This window comes from Laccaria bicolor, genomic scaffold, assembly GCF_000143565.1.
Source record: "Laccaria bicolor S238N-H82 LACBIscaffold_29 genomic scaffold, whole genome shotgun sequence".
Taxonomy (NCBI): Eukaryota; Fungi; Basidiomycota; class Agaricomycetes; order Agaricales; family Hydnangiaceae; genus Laccaria; species Laccaria bicolor.
Window position 1 is genome coordinate 575,596 of NW_001889900.1, and position 12,313 is coordinate 587,908.

General features: G+C 48.6%; 4 protein-coding genes across 4 annotated transcripts; 2 read left to right on the forward strand and 2 right to left on the reverse strand.

The window, feature by feature from the left end:
* Positions 1 to 432: 432 nt before the first annotated feature.
* On the reverse strand, positions 433 to 690 carry LACBIDRAFT_304926 (uncharacterized protein; the record flags this gene model as incomplete). The annotated part of the gene is made up of 1 exon (XM_001885175.1): positions 433 to 690. The coding sequence occupies one exon, from the start codon at positions 688 to 690 to the stop codon at positions 433 to 435; it is 258 nt and encodes an 85-aa protein (XP_001885210.1).
* Positions 691 to 1,146: 456 nt separating this feature from the next.
* Positions 1,147 to 2,628, forward strand: LACBIDRAFT_330846 (uncharacterized protein; the record flags this gene model as incomplete). Its single annotated transcript, XM_001885076.1, has 1 exon — positions 1,147 to 2,628. One exon carries the CDS (start codon positions 1,147 to 1,149, stop codon positions 2,626 to 2,628), a length of 1,482 nt encoding a protein of 493 aa, XP_001885111.1.
* Positions 2,629 to 5,066: 2,438 nt separating this feature from the next.
* Positions 5,067 to 6,852, forward strand: LACBIDRAFT_191356 (uncharacterized protein; the record flags this gene model as incomplete). The annotated part of the gene is made up of 9 exons (XM_001885077.1): positions 5,067 to 5,136; positions 5,198 to 5,208; positions 5,263 to 5,293; positions 5,353 to 5,405; positions 5,596 to 5,736; positions 5,968 to 6,056; positions 6,222 to 6,235; positions 6,301 to 6,315; positions 6,733 to 6,852. The coding sequence occupies exons 1-9, from the start codon at positions 5,092 to 5,094 to the stop codon at positions 6,850 to 6,852; spliced, it is 519 nt and encodes a 172-aa protein (XP_001885112.1). The 5' UTR covers positions 5,067 to 5,091.
* An 882-nt stretch (positions 6,853 to 7,734) lies between these two features.
* On the reverse strand, positions 7,735 to 10,886 carry LACBIDRAFT_295096 (uncharacterized protein; the record flags this gene model as incomplete). Its single annotated transcript, XM_001885176.1, has 14 exons — positions 7,735 to 8,096; positions 8,117 to 8,322; positions 8,711 to 8,821; positions 8,914 to 9,008; positions 9,079 to 9,139; positions 9,193 to 9,273; positions 9,408 to 9,690; positions 9,959 to 9,983; positions 10,011 to 10,038; positions 10,279 to 10,327; positions 10,387 to 10,495; positions 10,631 to 10,637; positions 10,692 to 10,809; positions 10,874 to 10,886. The coding sequence occupies 12 exons, from the start codon at positions 10,884 to 10,886 to the stop codon at positions 8,785 to 8,787; spliced, it is 906 nt and encodes a 301-aa protein (XP_001885211.1). The 3' UTR covers positions 7,735 to 8,096; positions 8,117 to 8,322; positions 8,711 to 8,784.
* Positions 10,887 to 12,313: the final 1,427 nt, after the last annotated feature.

The window sequence follows — 12,313 nt, forward strand, 5'->3', positions numbered from 1 at the left end:
GCTTCTGTCTTCGCTACACCAAGCCCAAGAAAATGCCTCCACGATCAAGAGAAAGCAGCGATCGGGGCGTGCCGGGTTGTATTGACCTTCGTCGCCGCCATGCCTCACTCCGCCCCAGCCTTTCCAACCACCAGGACCCTGACCCCTAAATTGAAATCCCCTCCTTCAACAACTTAAAAGTGCTAGAAGGATTTAAAGCCACCCGATCAGCCCCTCTTGCCCAAACGCTGCATGACATTGACCGTTTGAGGGAGCTCAAATCGGGTTTAGTCAACGACCACCCGCCACTTTCCGACGCTGAGCTTGAAGACGGAAGTCTGTCGCGTCGTTGGCCTGCTCTCACATCGACTGCAAGGGATGGATGGCACCAAAGCAAAGGGTTGTGCTGCGTCACTACAGCATGAACTTCAAGTTGCTCTAAAGGGTCGGTATCTACCCTAGGGCTAAGGGTGGCACCTTGCCTCCGCCGCCTGTACAGTACTCAAGGTCGAGGAAACCGAGGATCCCGTGTTGGCCCTCGCCGCTGACCTCTGACGATGAAGCTGAAGAGTCAACTGCGGAGGGGAAGAAAGAGCGAGACGAGGCGTGCGATAGGGAGTGAGAGTGGGAGTGAGCTGGCGGGGTCGATGGGGATGGGGATGTGAGAACGCGCCGTGGTCGAGGAAACCGAGTAGGAAGTTTGAGAGCCATGAATGGCACGAGCACGCCTAGGCAGATTGCTAGTCGGGTGCAGAAGTATTTTGAGCAGTTGATGTTTGGTGTCGAGGGGTCTTGCGATCTGTGGGGTATTTTAGGAGGAGATTTTGATAAGATAATGGACCCACTCACATCTTCAGTTCACTCTTGGTTCAGTCCACGTCAATCCCTAGAATCCAAAAAATAGACCTCAAGTTTCCACGGCCTGCCCATAAAAATCGGCACCGTAGCCTTGGGCCAGATCAGGAACGTCACACGTTCTGCGCTCGTTTTTCTTTCTTTTGGTGGAGCTAGAGAGAGATAGAGAGAGAGAGAGGCTATGTATGTATGTAGACTAACAGAGTTAGCCTTGGAAGCTTGTGAGACAGGGGGTTTCACCCTTCTCTCTGTCGATCCACTAGGAGTTCACCATTGTAATATCTTCTCATCAGCCTACCTCATATTAGTGGCATGCCGGCTTCTATTCTTGACCTTCCAACGGAACTCATCCTGGAGATCATCCATTCAAACAACTCTACAGATGCTACCGTTACCATCGCCTGCCTGGGAATGACTTGTCGCCGTCTCCGTAACATATGTCAGGTTCTTGTCCTGGAGCGCCAACTTCCCGTACTGCGCGCATTAGTGAGAAGACGTCGCCTCTTCATCTACAAGAACTCTGGTTCAATCGCAATGAAAGATGAAGATTTAGACGACGTGAAGGAGATATATGCTTCATTCCACAAAATCAAATACGCCCCCGTAACCTTCACTGTCCAGGACAACGCAAGCGTCCACGGACTTATTTTTCACGCCAACACTGTTGGTCATATTAACATCAATCTCGATTTACTAGCCGAGGAAGAAAATTGGTACAAACCGCTGGCTTCGTTGATCAGGGTTTCGTCAGAGAAGAACATGGCAGGCTTGACCATCAGGGCTTTACCACACAGCTACTTCACCCCCCTACCCATCCCAAAAACGCCATCCAGTCCTGTAAAAAACTATCTTTCCATTTTGAGCCGACTTAAGGACCGCTTTTTTGCTCATAAAACGCGGTCACCGCGGCCAGGTGGTATCGGTAGTACTCGCCAGGTCGGCGCACCAGAAAGAGAGAGACTGCCCAACTTCACGGGCGTATGTTTCAGTACACCCCGAGGACTCAAAAGTTTTGAGATAGACTCTCCCCTCCCTTTCCGTGGAGCATGCCTTCCGGAGACCTTGCAAGCTCTGAATGGTGGATACCTTATTAAATTATCTCTCTTGAACACAAGACTTTATATGTCGGATTGGAGTCACATATTGCCCTTACTGTCCATGCCTCTCCTATCCGAATTCAACGTTGGGGATTCCGACATTGCTTTTCGCGACCTTTCACCATTCTTGCTGCGTCATTCAAGCATAACCCACCTCGACCTATCTTGCAGTAGTCCAATAGGACCAATCGTGCCCCAGAAGGGCTTTCTTCCTTGCCTGGAAGTAATCACCGGAAACCCCGATTATCTTTCAGGATTACTTTCCGGTCGGAGACACTTGTTCCCACATCTACGCTCTGTCGTGGTAAGGCATTCCCCCAATCCCATCCACTGGCAGGACAAAGCTCTTGATGATCTCTTGCGAAGCTTAGCGGATCGTAAGGGACCGGGGACAATTCACCTTTCCATTCAATTTTTTCAACTGAGATGGATTTCCAAGGCCAAGTTAAAATCACTTTCCTTGGATTGCGTTATCGAGTCCGGATTCCCCATTTCCTCACAGATGTACGACAGTTTCTTTTCTTGGCTACCGGTCAAGTTCCCGTATGTTCAAGAGCTGGATTTGACGTGGGTTGTTCCCCCGGACCCGAACATGTGGACCTGGAGATTAGATGTGTTGTGGGACTTCTGTCCGGAGTTGCAGTCGATCATTGTCAGGGAAAAAACCTACCAGCGGCCTGCGAAAGCAGTTCAGTAATATTGCAGCTGAATCGCCGGTATTTTTTTCCCTGACTCTCTTGAAATTTATGCTTACACCGAGCGTAAGAAAATGCGTGCATGATGGAGAAAGCAGCGATGTGGGCGTACTGGCTTGCATTGACCTTCGTCGCCACCATGCAAGCCCCACCTGAACCTTATTCCCTTCCTCTCCAATAATCCACCAGGAAGCACCCTGACTTCAAAAATCTCACACAAGCGCACCTCATCCAAACACGAAAATGTCTCCACTAGGCTTCTGATCTGTTAGGTATTAAAGGAAGAGATTTTGATAAGATAATGGACTCACTCACAGTTCACCCCACAACAAAATTCAATGACAGGCAAATTTAGTATATAAGTACGATCAAGCCTTGATTAATCCCTAGAATCCAAAAATAAGCCTCAGCTTTCCCACAAAAAATGGACCTGCCAAGTCAGGAACATTTAAAAAAAATTTAAGCCCTGCGTCCGAATGTCGTTTTTATTCTCTCCGTTCTCTTGCGTCGATCCACTAGCAGGTCACTACACTGTTGTGATATCTTCTCGTACGTCACCTACCTGGCATGCCGACCTCTATTCTCGACATGCCAACGGAACTCATCCTAGAGATCATCCACTTAGACAACTCTAAATATGCCACTACTATCGCTTACTTGGGAATGACGTGTCGCCGTCTCCATGTCATATGTCAGGTTTTTGTCCTGGAGCGCCAACTTCCCGTACTTCGCGCATTAGTGAGCAGACGTCGCCTCTTCATCTTCAGGGACTCTGGTTCAGATCCAATGGAAGCGGAAGAAGTAGACGACGTCAAGGAGATATTTCAAGCTTCATTCCACAAAATCGAATATGTCCCAGTTTGAACCTTCACCGTTGACGAAAACGCAAGCGTCCAGCGGCTTATTTTCCACGCCAACGCTATTGGTCATATCAACATTGTACTCGACTCACCGTTATACATGTTCAGCCAAGCCGAGAAAAAGGATTGGCACAAACCGCTAGCTTCGCTGATCAGGGTTTCCTCAGAGAAGGATGTGGCGAGCTTGACTATCAAGGGTATACCATGTGGCGAGCTCCAAAACTTCACCCCCGTAATACCCGTTCCCAAAATGCCAACAAGTCCTGTAAAAGACTGTTTTTCTGTTTTTAGCCCCCCTTACGGTCCGCTTCTTTGGTCACAAAAGGCGGTCAGGTGGTATTGGTATCCAGCCCAACCGCGCACCGGAAAGAGAGAGACTTCCCAACACGGGGATATATTTTGGAACACCCCGGGGACTCAAAAGTCTGAAGATCGACTCTCCCCTTCCTTTCCATGGAGTATGCTTTACGCATACCTTGCGAGTTCTGAATAGTGAATACCTTACCAAATTATCTCTCTGCGACACAAGACTTCATACGTCAGATTGGAGTTGCATATTGCCCCTACTTTCCATGCCTTCCCTATCCGAATTTACTGTTGGAGGTTCCGACATCGCCTTCCGCGACCTTTCACCATTCTTGCTGCGTCATTCAAACATAACCCACCTCGACCTATCTCGCAGTAGACCAACAGGACCCGTTATGCCCCCGAAGGGCTTTCTTCCTCGCCTGGAAGCAATTGGCGGAGACTCCAATTTTCTTGCAAGACTCCTTTCCTGCCAAAAACACTTATTCCCACATCTACGCTCGGTCACGGTTGCGTTGACGCTGTATCCCGAGCTAGCCATCCAGCACGGAGCTCTTGATAATATTGCGAAACTTGGCAGATCGTACAATCCACCTTTCCATCGAGTTTTTGCACCCGACCGATTGGCGAGTTACGGAGTGGTTTATCAAGGCCAAGGCCAAGTCAAAACCACTTTCCTTACTAGATTGCGTGAAAACACTAGAAATTATCATGTTCGGATCCCCCGTTTCCCCACAGATGTGCCTCAGCTTGTGTTCTTGGGTATCGGTCTTCCACTACGTTCAAGAGCTGGATTTGACGCGGGTGGTTCCTGAGCACCTGGACATGTGGACCTGGAAATTAGATGCATTGTGGGACTCGTGTCCCAGGTTGCGGTCGGTCATCGTCGGGGTAGAAATCTACCAGCGGCCTGTGAAGTAGGGGATCCTCAGGTGAATGAGGTGAGATGGTATTTTTCCCCTCGACCCTCTTCCCATGTAAACTAAGTTTAAGCAAATTCATTCACAAATCAGAGAAAGCGGCAATTTCGGCGTGACATCCGAAGGGGAGAGGAAGTTTTGGTGGGAGGGGTGCGGAAGTATTTTGATAAGTTAGAAGTTTGGTGTCGTGACTCGAGGGGTATTACTTAGTTTGCGATCTGTGGGGTATTTTACAAGATTTTGATAAGATAATGAGATAGTGATAATCGTGAACAGCATATGTGATCTCCATCAAACCTCCATCTCTAGATCACACATAGCCACACCGCACCTACTTACACGCTCGTACTACCCACTCACATCTCTAATTCACCCCGCAATGGCAGGCAAATTCGATGCGAACAATGCCCAGAATCTCGTCGAGGTGCGTCCTTTCCCTCCTCCCGACTCTTTTCATTCAATCAACCCACGCGTTTTCTCCGTAGATCGAGAAACAGTGAGTCTTCCCTGTCCTCCCTCCTTCCTTCCGAGACGATGAACGTGGTGAAAGGTTCGCAGTGAAAGCCGTAGAACAAGCCCAGGTGCGTACTACACACCCACGCGCTCGCTCGTTTCGATTGACCCACCGATGTGAATGTAGACGTATTGGAATCTTTTGGAGATTATGAATCCGCGCGATTTGAAGTTGACAAAGTTCGTCGTGTGCCTCTCTCCATTGTCCTTCGTTCGCTCCCCTCGTTCTTGCTTCCTTTTTCTCTCCCGCTCTCCCTTGTCCGACGCCGATCCATCCTTTCCTCCTACATCCCGCCCTCCTTCCTGTCCCCCTTCTCCCTCCCTCCCTCCTCCCTTCCTGTACAAACCCACTAACCACCCCAACTCACAGACTAGACGACGAAATCTACGCACACGCCCAATCCTCGTTCCCAGAACTCTTCGTCCCGCCATACGACAAACTCATCAAGCTAGATGAAGAGTGGATGAAGTCTCCACAGGGAAAGGAACGGTGGCGCGTTTTTATTGAGTCGTGAGTTGCTTCTTGGGTTTTCTTCCTTGACTGCCCCAGGAATCCGATTTTGGGTTGGTGATGGTTGGAGATGTCACTCTTGAGCGCTTGAGCGGCCAAGGCCGATGTAGATGGGATTCGATGACAATCCACTCCGCCTACAACCTGGCACACGACTCATCCTTTCTTTCCTCTCCACACACACCTCGGGCGTTGAACAAAGAACGCTAATGCTAACGCGATAACTAACAGGTACAAAGACAAAATCCAAGACTACAACTTTGGTTCTCTCATCCGTACGAACGCGGAGGACGAGTATGGGGAGACGAATACGATTTTTGGTGCGTCTTCTTCGTCCTTCTTTATCTCCTTCATTCCTTTGCCCCCCTTCCTTCGTTCCCCTTCCTTCGTTCCCTCCTTCGTTTCTTCCCCCTCCCCCCTTCCTTCCTTTCTTTTCTTTCTTCCCCCTCGCTCGTACCGCCCGCTTACACCACGTTTTGTTTTAGTTACACGGATACAGGTACGCTTTCCAAGTCTTTCGTCCCCCTCGTCGTAAGGTTCTGATCACGTGTTTTTGGACGGCAGTTTTACGCTTTTGAGGTGAGCAACCCTGCCCTCTTTCTCAATCTGTCTTCGTTCCCAGTTGTACTTTGTGCTTGTATGCGCGCTTTTGAGTCGTGCTTTGCTCCTCCCATCTTTCTCACTCTCACAGTCACATCGCCCACGTTCTATCTCTCCCCACCTATACCTCCACCTCCAAGTCCTCGGTTCTTACCTTTTCCTCCACCCGCTCCCTCTTGCCACTCCCCCACCCCCTACCTCCTCCTCCTCCTCCCTCCCATCTCAGCCTCCACTCACTCTCCTCTTCCCTCGCTCCCTCCCTATCACACCGTCTTCCCTCTCTCCCTTATCCCACCCTTACCCGCCTCCTCCATCTCCTCCTTCTCTTGTCCCTCTATTTCCCTTCCATTTCCCCCTCTTTCACTTCCCCTTGCTCACCCCCAACCACACCCACAGATCGCACGCAACAAACTAGGACTCAACGAAAAGGCGCACGAGATCGCCAAAGCTGACGCTGCCAAGGAGAAGGCGAAGAAGGAGAAAGAGGCGAAGGGTAAGAAGGGGGGAAAGTCGTAGTTGAGAGGGGTGGATAAGGTGAGGAAGGGCGTTGTTCTGTGTTTACGGTGTCTGATTGGTTTTTGGGTTTAGGGAGCTGTACGTATGTATGGATATATAACGTGGAACAAGTGGAACTTTTTTTCACCATTGACCTCTGCGCGTGAAGCCTGTCGTTTCGCTTGGCTTCTTGCTCACATGGGCGGTGTACAAGACGGTGCCAACCAGTCGGAACAAGTGGAACTATTTGCACCGTTTGACTTCTGCGCGTGAAGCCTGTCGGTCGCTTGGCTTGTTGTTCATATGGGCTGTGTACAAGACGGTGCCAACCAGTCGGATTCATGATCACCTTGACCGCTCCCCACCATAGTATGTTTTCCCAATCGCAAGTTCGTTGGTTGCCCCCAGGTTTTAGCTTCCTGAAGGACATCCACAACGGACATCTCAAGCCCAGTGAAGATGTCAACTACCAAAAGGATCCATTGTCCGGCGCTAGACCTACCTACCCCTCCCCCCTTTGAAGATACAAACCAGGGGCCATTGCCTCGCTGCAACTAGTATCGGTGAGCGTGATCTCTGTCAATTGATGCGTCGAGCTCAAAGTACACAGGCGTTCTTGGGCCGTGAAGACTCAGGTCTAAAAACGTAGCGTCGACCGGATTGCCAAAGGGAGAAGTTTTGAGTTTCTACCCGAGAAGCGCGTTTGAACCGTCCTCAAAGCAACAAACTGGGGCCGCACGAATGTCAAGGCAACAGGCGAAGAAGGGAAGCACTGACAGTAGGAGAAGCATTCGAATGTCCTCGCGGCTACTGATGTATCGGTCAGGTAAGAAAGGAAAGGGCTTCCGTCGTCGTTCAGCGAATGGCGGTTATTATAATCGGGCTAGTTCGAATTTGCAAGCACGAAAACTCGTCATTTATTCATTCAGCAATTAACAGCGTAGTATAGTATCTGTCTGTATATATATGGTGTATATATGTATGTACAAGAAAAGCGAATGGAAATCGTGATAAGTAAAATGGTGGTACACTTTTTGGCAAACTTGACAACAATCGCGTGAGGTACTGCGGAACGTCCAGGTATGGTGTGGTGGTGTGACGACGATCAAGTAGTGGGGGGTATATGTATGGCGTGGAATGTATGAAAGGGGGTGACGCTTGGTTATTGTTGGTTTCGATGATGGGCAAATTATGATAACAAAAGATCTTCTTTCTGGCAACCTTCTTTCTAGATTTAGTCTTGGTAACGGCAACCCTCCAATTTCAGGTAGGGGTGCAACCTCCTACGTTCGGGTGGTCGTAACGGTGACAACGTCCAAAAGGCACACGGTCGTAACAACAGCCTCCAACGCTGATGCTTGAGTGACCCGTGCTGACTTCAATAATTATCCACCTCGTGTAAATGTCGCTTGTTCGCCTGTGCAACGTTGATTGCAAGCCCGGCCCCGGAGGAAGAGGCCGCGCGGTATACTAGTATCGCGGCTACCAGTGCTGTTTATTTGCAAAGTTAGCGTTGTGATGATGTGTGAGGGAGGAGAAGAACATGGTAGGAGGACAGAACAAAGGCAAGAATGGGAGGAAAAGAGGGGAAGGAGAATGAGGAATGGGAGGAAGGAGGGAGATAGAGGAGGAGAGGGAGAGGGAGAAGATAAGTGGGGGAAGAGGTAGGGCAGGAGGAGAAGGAGAAAGCGGTATAGAAGGAAGGGAAGTAAGAGAGGAAGGCAAAGCAGCACAAGGAAGGAGTAGTGAAAGAGGAAGAGAAGAAGGAAAGTACGGGTAAAGAGAGTAGAATCGGGAACAGGGGAACAAGGAGCAGCGGGAGGAGGGTAGCCGAAGGAAAAAGACGAAGAACTAAAAAGACAAAGAGAGCAACACTTACAAAATATCGCAGTCAAGAATGCCAACGCGCTCGAGAAACACGCGGCTGCGCACCAGAGTGTCTGGGCTCTACACTCAAATGGCATTTGTGTGGCTATCATTATTCCGATGGCTGTTTGAGGTGGGATGTCAGTATGTATCCCGAAAGATGGGCAGGTGGAGAGAGAGGATGGGGGAGGGAAGGAAGAAGGAGAACGAACGAACCTATCCATATCGGCACCAACACACCAAACGAAATAACATGCGCAGAGGACCGAGTGAGCGGATGCGTCGAGACCGGGAGGCGATTGTATCTTATTCTGTTTTCCAAAAAGAAAGTTCAACGTGACCTAAGTATGCCTTGTTTTTGTGTGGGTGTAACGAACGTACAGCACCCCAAGCCATATCCACGTCGCTATTGACACTCCTGCTGCTAGTTTGCCAAATATATCTGTACTTTCGTCAGTCCCATAAAACTCATGAAAAGAGGGGAGGGAGACATACAAAGGAATGGAGAGGACCCGTTCAGGAATCCCGCGATGAGGCCAAAAACGGTTTGGAGGCACGCAGTGAAGAGTGCCAGACCTGAAAGAAGTAGTACAAATGGTCAGTTTGACTGGAGAAACACGGGTATGTGACGGGAAATGGGAGTTGAATGAAGGAAGCGTACTGTAAAACGCAGTACGATCGCAAGGCATTTTGTGTTGTTCAAACTTTACAAATGCCGTCTAACAGTGGCTTTTGGATTGCAGACAGAAGTGGTGGTGGTGGGCAGAGCAAGGACAGCAAACAGCAAACAGTGAAAAAGGCGGAAAGCGACCGTCAAGCGAAGAAGTGACCCCACTTTCAAAAATTTCCCCTTCAAGCTCTCTTCGTAAAGGGTCCACAGGCCGTCAGACTCAGAGTTTGTTCCCTTGACATCCAGGGTCCCACTGACTGCGGCTTCGGGATGCGATTTGGGGCTTCTTGTCCGTTTCTTTACGACTTCGTTCCATGGAGCTCCTTGGAGTGATTAGATGAAGATGAGGTTATTTTGGTTGCAAGGTTATTTCTCGGCGAGAGACAGCCTCCTACCCATTCGTTGCGCCGTGGTTGAGTCAAGGGGGGAGCGGGATTTGAATTTGCCATATGGGGCCGGTTAGTTAGTCCGGCCACCAGGCCGTTAAATTTTTTAAATTTTAAGTACCAATTTCGGGTAATTTACGGACCAGATGAGCTTAGATTAGACTGGTGCGCTCTCTGATGTGTTTGACAAGCTCTCCTCACTTACCGAGCGGGATATTTCCAGGATAACCCTGCCAGAACCAGTACGTGCTACTTACATTCAGGATAATAACCATTCTAAGAAGCCTGATATATGATATAGATTGAGGGGGATATTCGAGACGATAAAACCATTATCTGTCCACATTGTGAGACACCAGTCCATCTGGGCACAGTCGGTCTTCAAAATTACTACAAGCGACACAAAGGGAGTAAGCAATGCAATGAGAACAAGCAAAGGAGAGAAAGGGAGAAGAGCGCGCAAAAGGGAAGAAGGCAAATGACGATGCAAAATTTTTTCACCGCATGTCCACAGGAAGCACGTACACCTGCACCGGCTGCACCATTGGTACGATCTTGAGACACAAAGCGATAGCTATGATGGAATGGAGACTGGTAAGTCATGTCACTGTCTCTGAACTGTACTCTACTCACCCTTTATGCAGAGCCCTCCACTATGATGTTCCGTTGTCCTTCCAATGACGGAGACACGCTTGACACGAACGACGCAGTTGTTCCAGCTGTCATCGTGCAAGAGGCCAGGCTACTTGCAGATGAGACGCTTGACGCGACCGATGCAGTTATTTCAGCCGTCGTCACACAAAAAGTTGGCCTATGTGCAGATGAGCTAGAAGCCATCAACACAGGAACCGACAGTGGGAATGGGCATGGAACTCACGGATTTGCTACAGATCTCAATGTACCCACTGCCTCTGCAAACTCCGACCTGAGAAGCCTACGAGAAGGTTTGAGGAACACCAGTAAACGAAAGCTTGTGAGAGAGTGTGATTGCGGCGAGAGTATAGACGAAGTTGAGGCTGACGACGAAAGCAGAATAATTATCTGCGGACGAAAAGGCTGTGAGACATTGTGGGTAAGTCATTTCATTTCGTGTCATTTCTGCCTACTACTCACCACTGACTATGCAGTACCATCTTTCGTGCGTTGGACTGGATCGTGGTATCAACGACTGGGTTTGTGACCCATGCAAGAGCGTAGAAAAAAGCAGAGGAAGGGGTGGCAAACGAAGGCGCGCAGTGTAGATAAGGTGGCAGCTGACACGACGCCCAAACGACGCCCAAAACACGGTGCCTATTTATAGACTTTACCTATATATGGTAATTTATTCGCACGCTAGTTAGTTAGTCCCGCCATAGTGGCCTTATGAAAAAAATCAGCATGATATATTAAATTAAAATTATGTACCCCCCTTGGGTTGAGTCATCTGAGGGGTGAACGCAATGTTTTATCTAAGTGATTTAGGTAGATTAGTAATACTGATAAGAATGATCCGAGATAACACCGACAACTTTAAACTGCTCAACCCGAGTCAAAAATGACTCGGGTTATTGCGAGGTAGATCTGATTGCCTAGAATTGAAGCGATGTAAGGTGTCGTGTCATCGACAGAGTTCTATACAAATAGATTTGAGTTCGATCCAATTCGATATTACACGATGTAAGCCATGTACGCAGTGCGGTTTCCAGTGTGGGTCAGCCTTGCAAATCGCCTGAAATATATCTAACTCGATTGATGCTCACACATGCCACGCAAATCGACCATAGTCACTGTGACTCGGCCTGATCGGAGTTGATTTTCACTGGGGCTCAACCACTGTGCAACGCCTGGCACAAAACATTTGTAAACAAATGGTGCCACAGCGCGGAGTCTCAAAACACGTCGCATTCAAGTTATGTCAGCACGCTTGGGCAACGCGCTACCCAAGCACTATTACTCACCACCACCACCACAAAGCTTCCTCGTGAATACTCCAAGCATACCCAATAAGTTATATTGTGAACAGGAAGTTTTAGTTTGAATTTTAACGGATGTCCATATGATTGTAGTACATCTAAAATTGACCTGATGACCAAAGACAATTTATGTAGCAGGAAAGACAATAAACCAAACTTCTGGGGTCATTTTTTTAATACTGACTTCAAAAGATTCATTTCACTGATACCTGACTGCAGACAAGATTCACAAATACATCTGGCCACCCATTCAATAAATTTCAATTACAAGTATATGCACTAACTTCTTCATCAACCGAATATATTTCAACCTCCAGAGCTTTTCAAATTGTCAAATGCAATTTATTAGGTATGCTTGGAGTGTTCACGAGGAAGCTTTGTGGTGGTGGCGAGTAATAGCGCTTGGGTAGCGTGTTGCCCAAGCGTGCTGACATAACTTGAATGTGGCGTGTTTTGAGACTCCGCGCTGTGGCACCATTTGTTTACAAATGTTTTGTGCCAGGCGTTGCACAGTGGTTGAGCAGTTTAAAGTTGTCGGTGTTATCTCAGATCATTCTTATCAGCATTACTAATCTACCTAAATCACTTAGATAAAACATTGCGTTCAC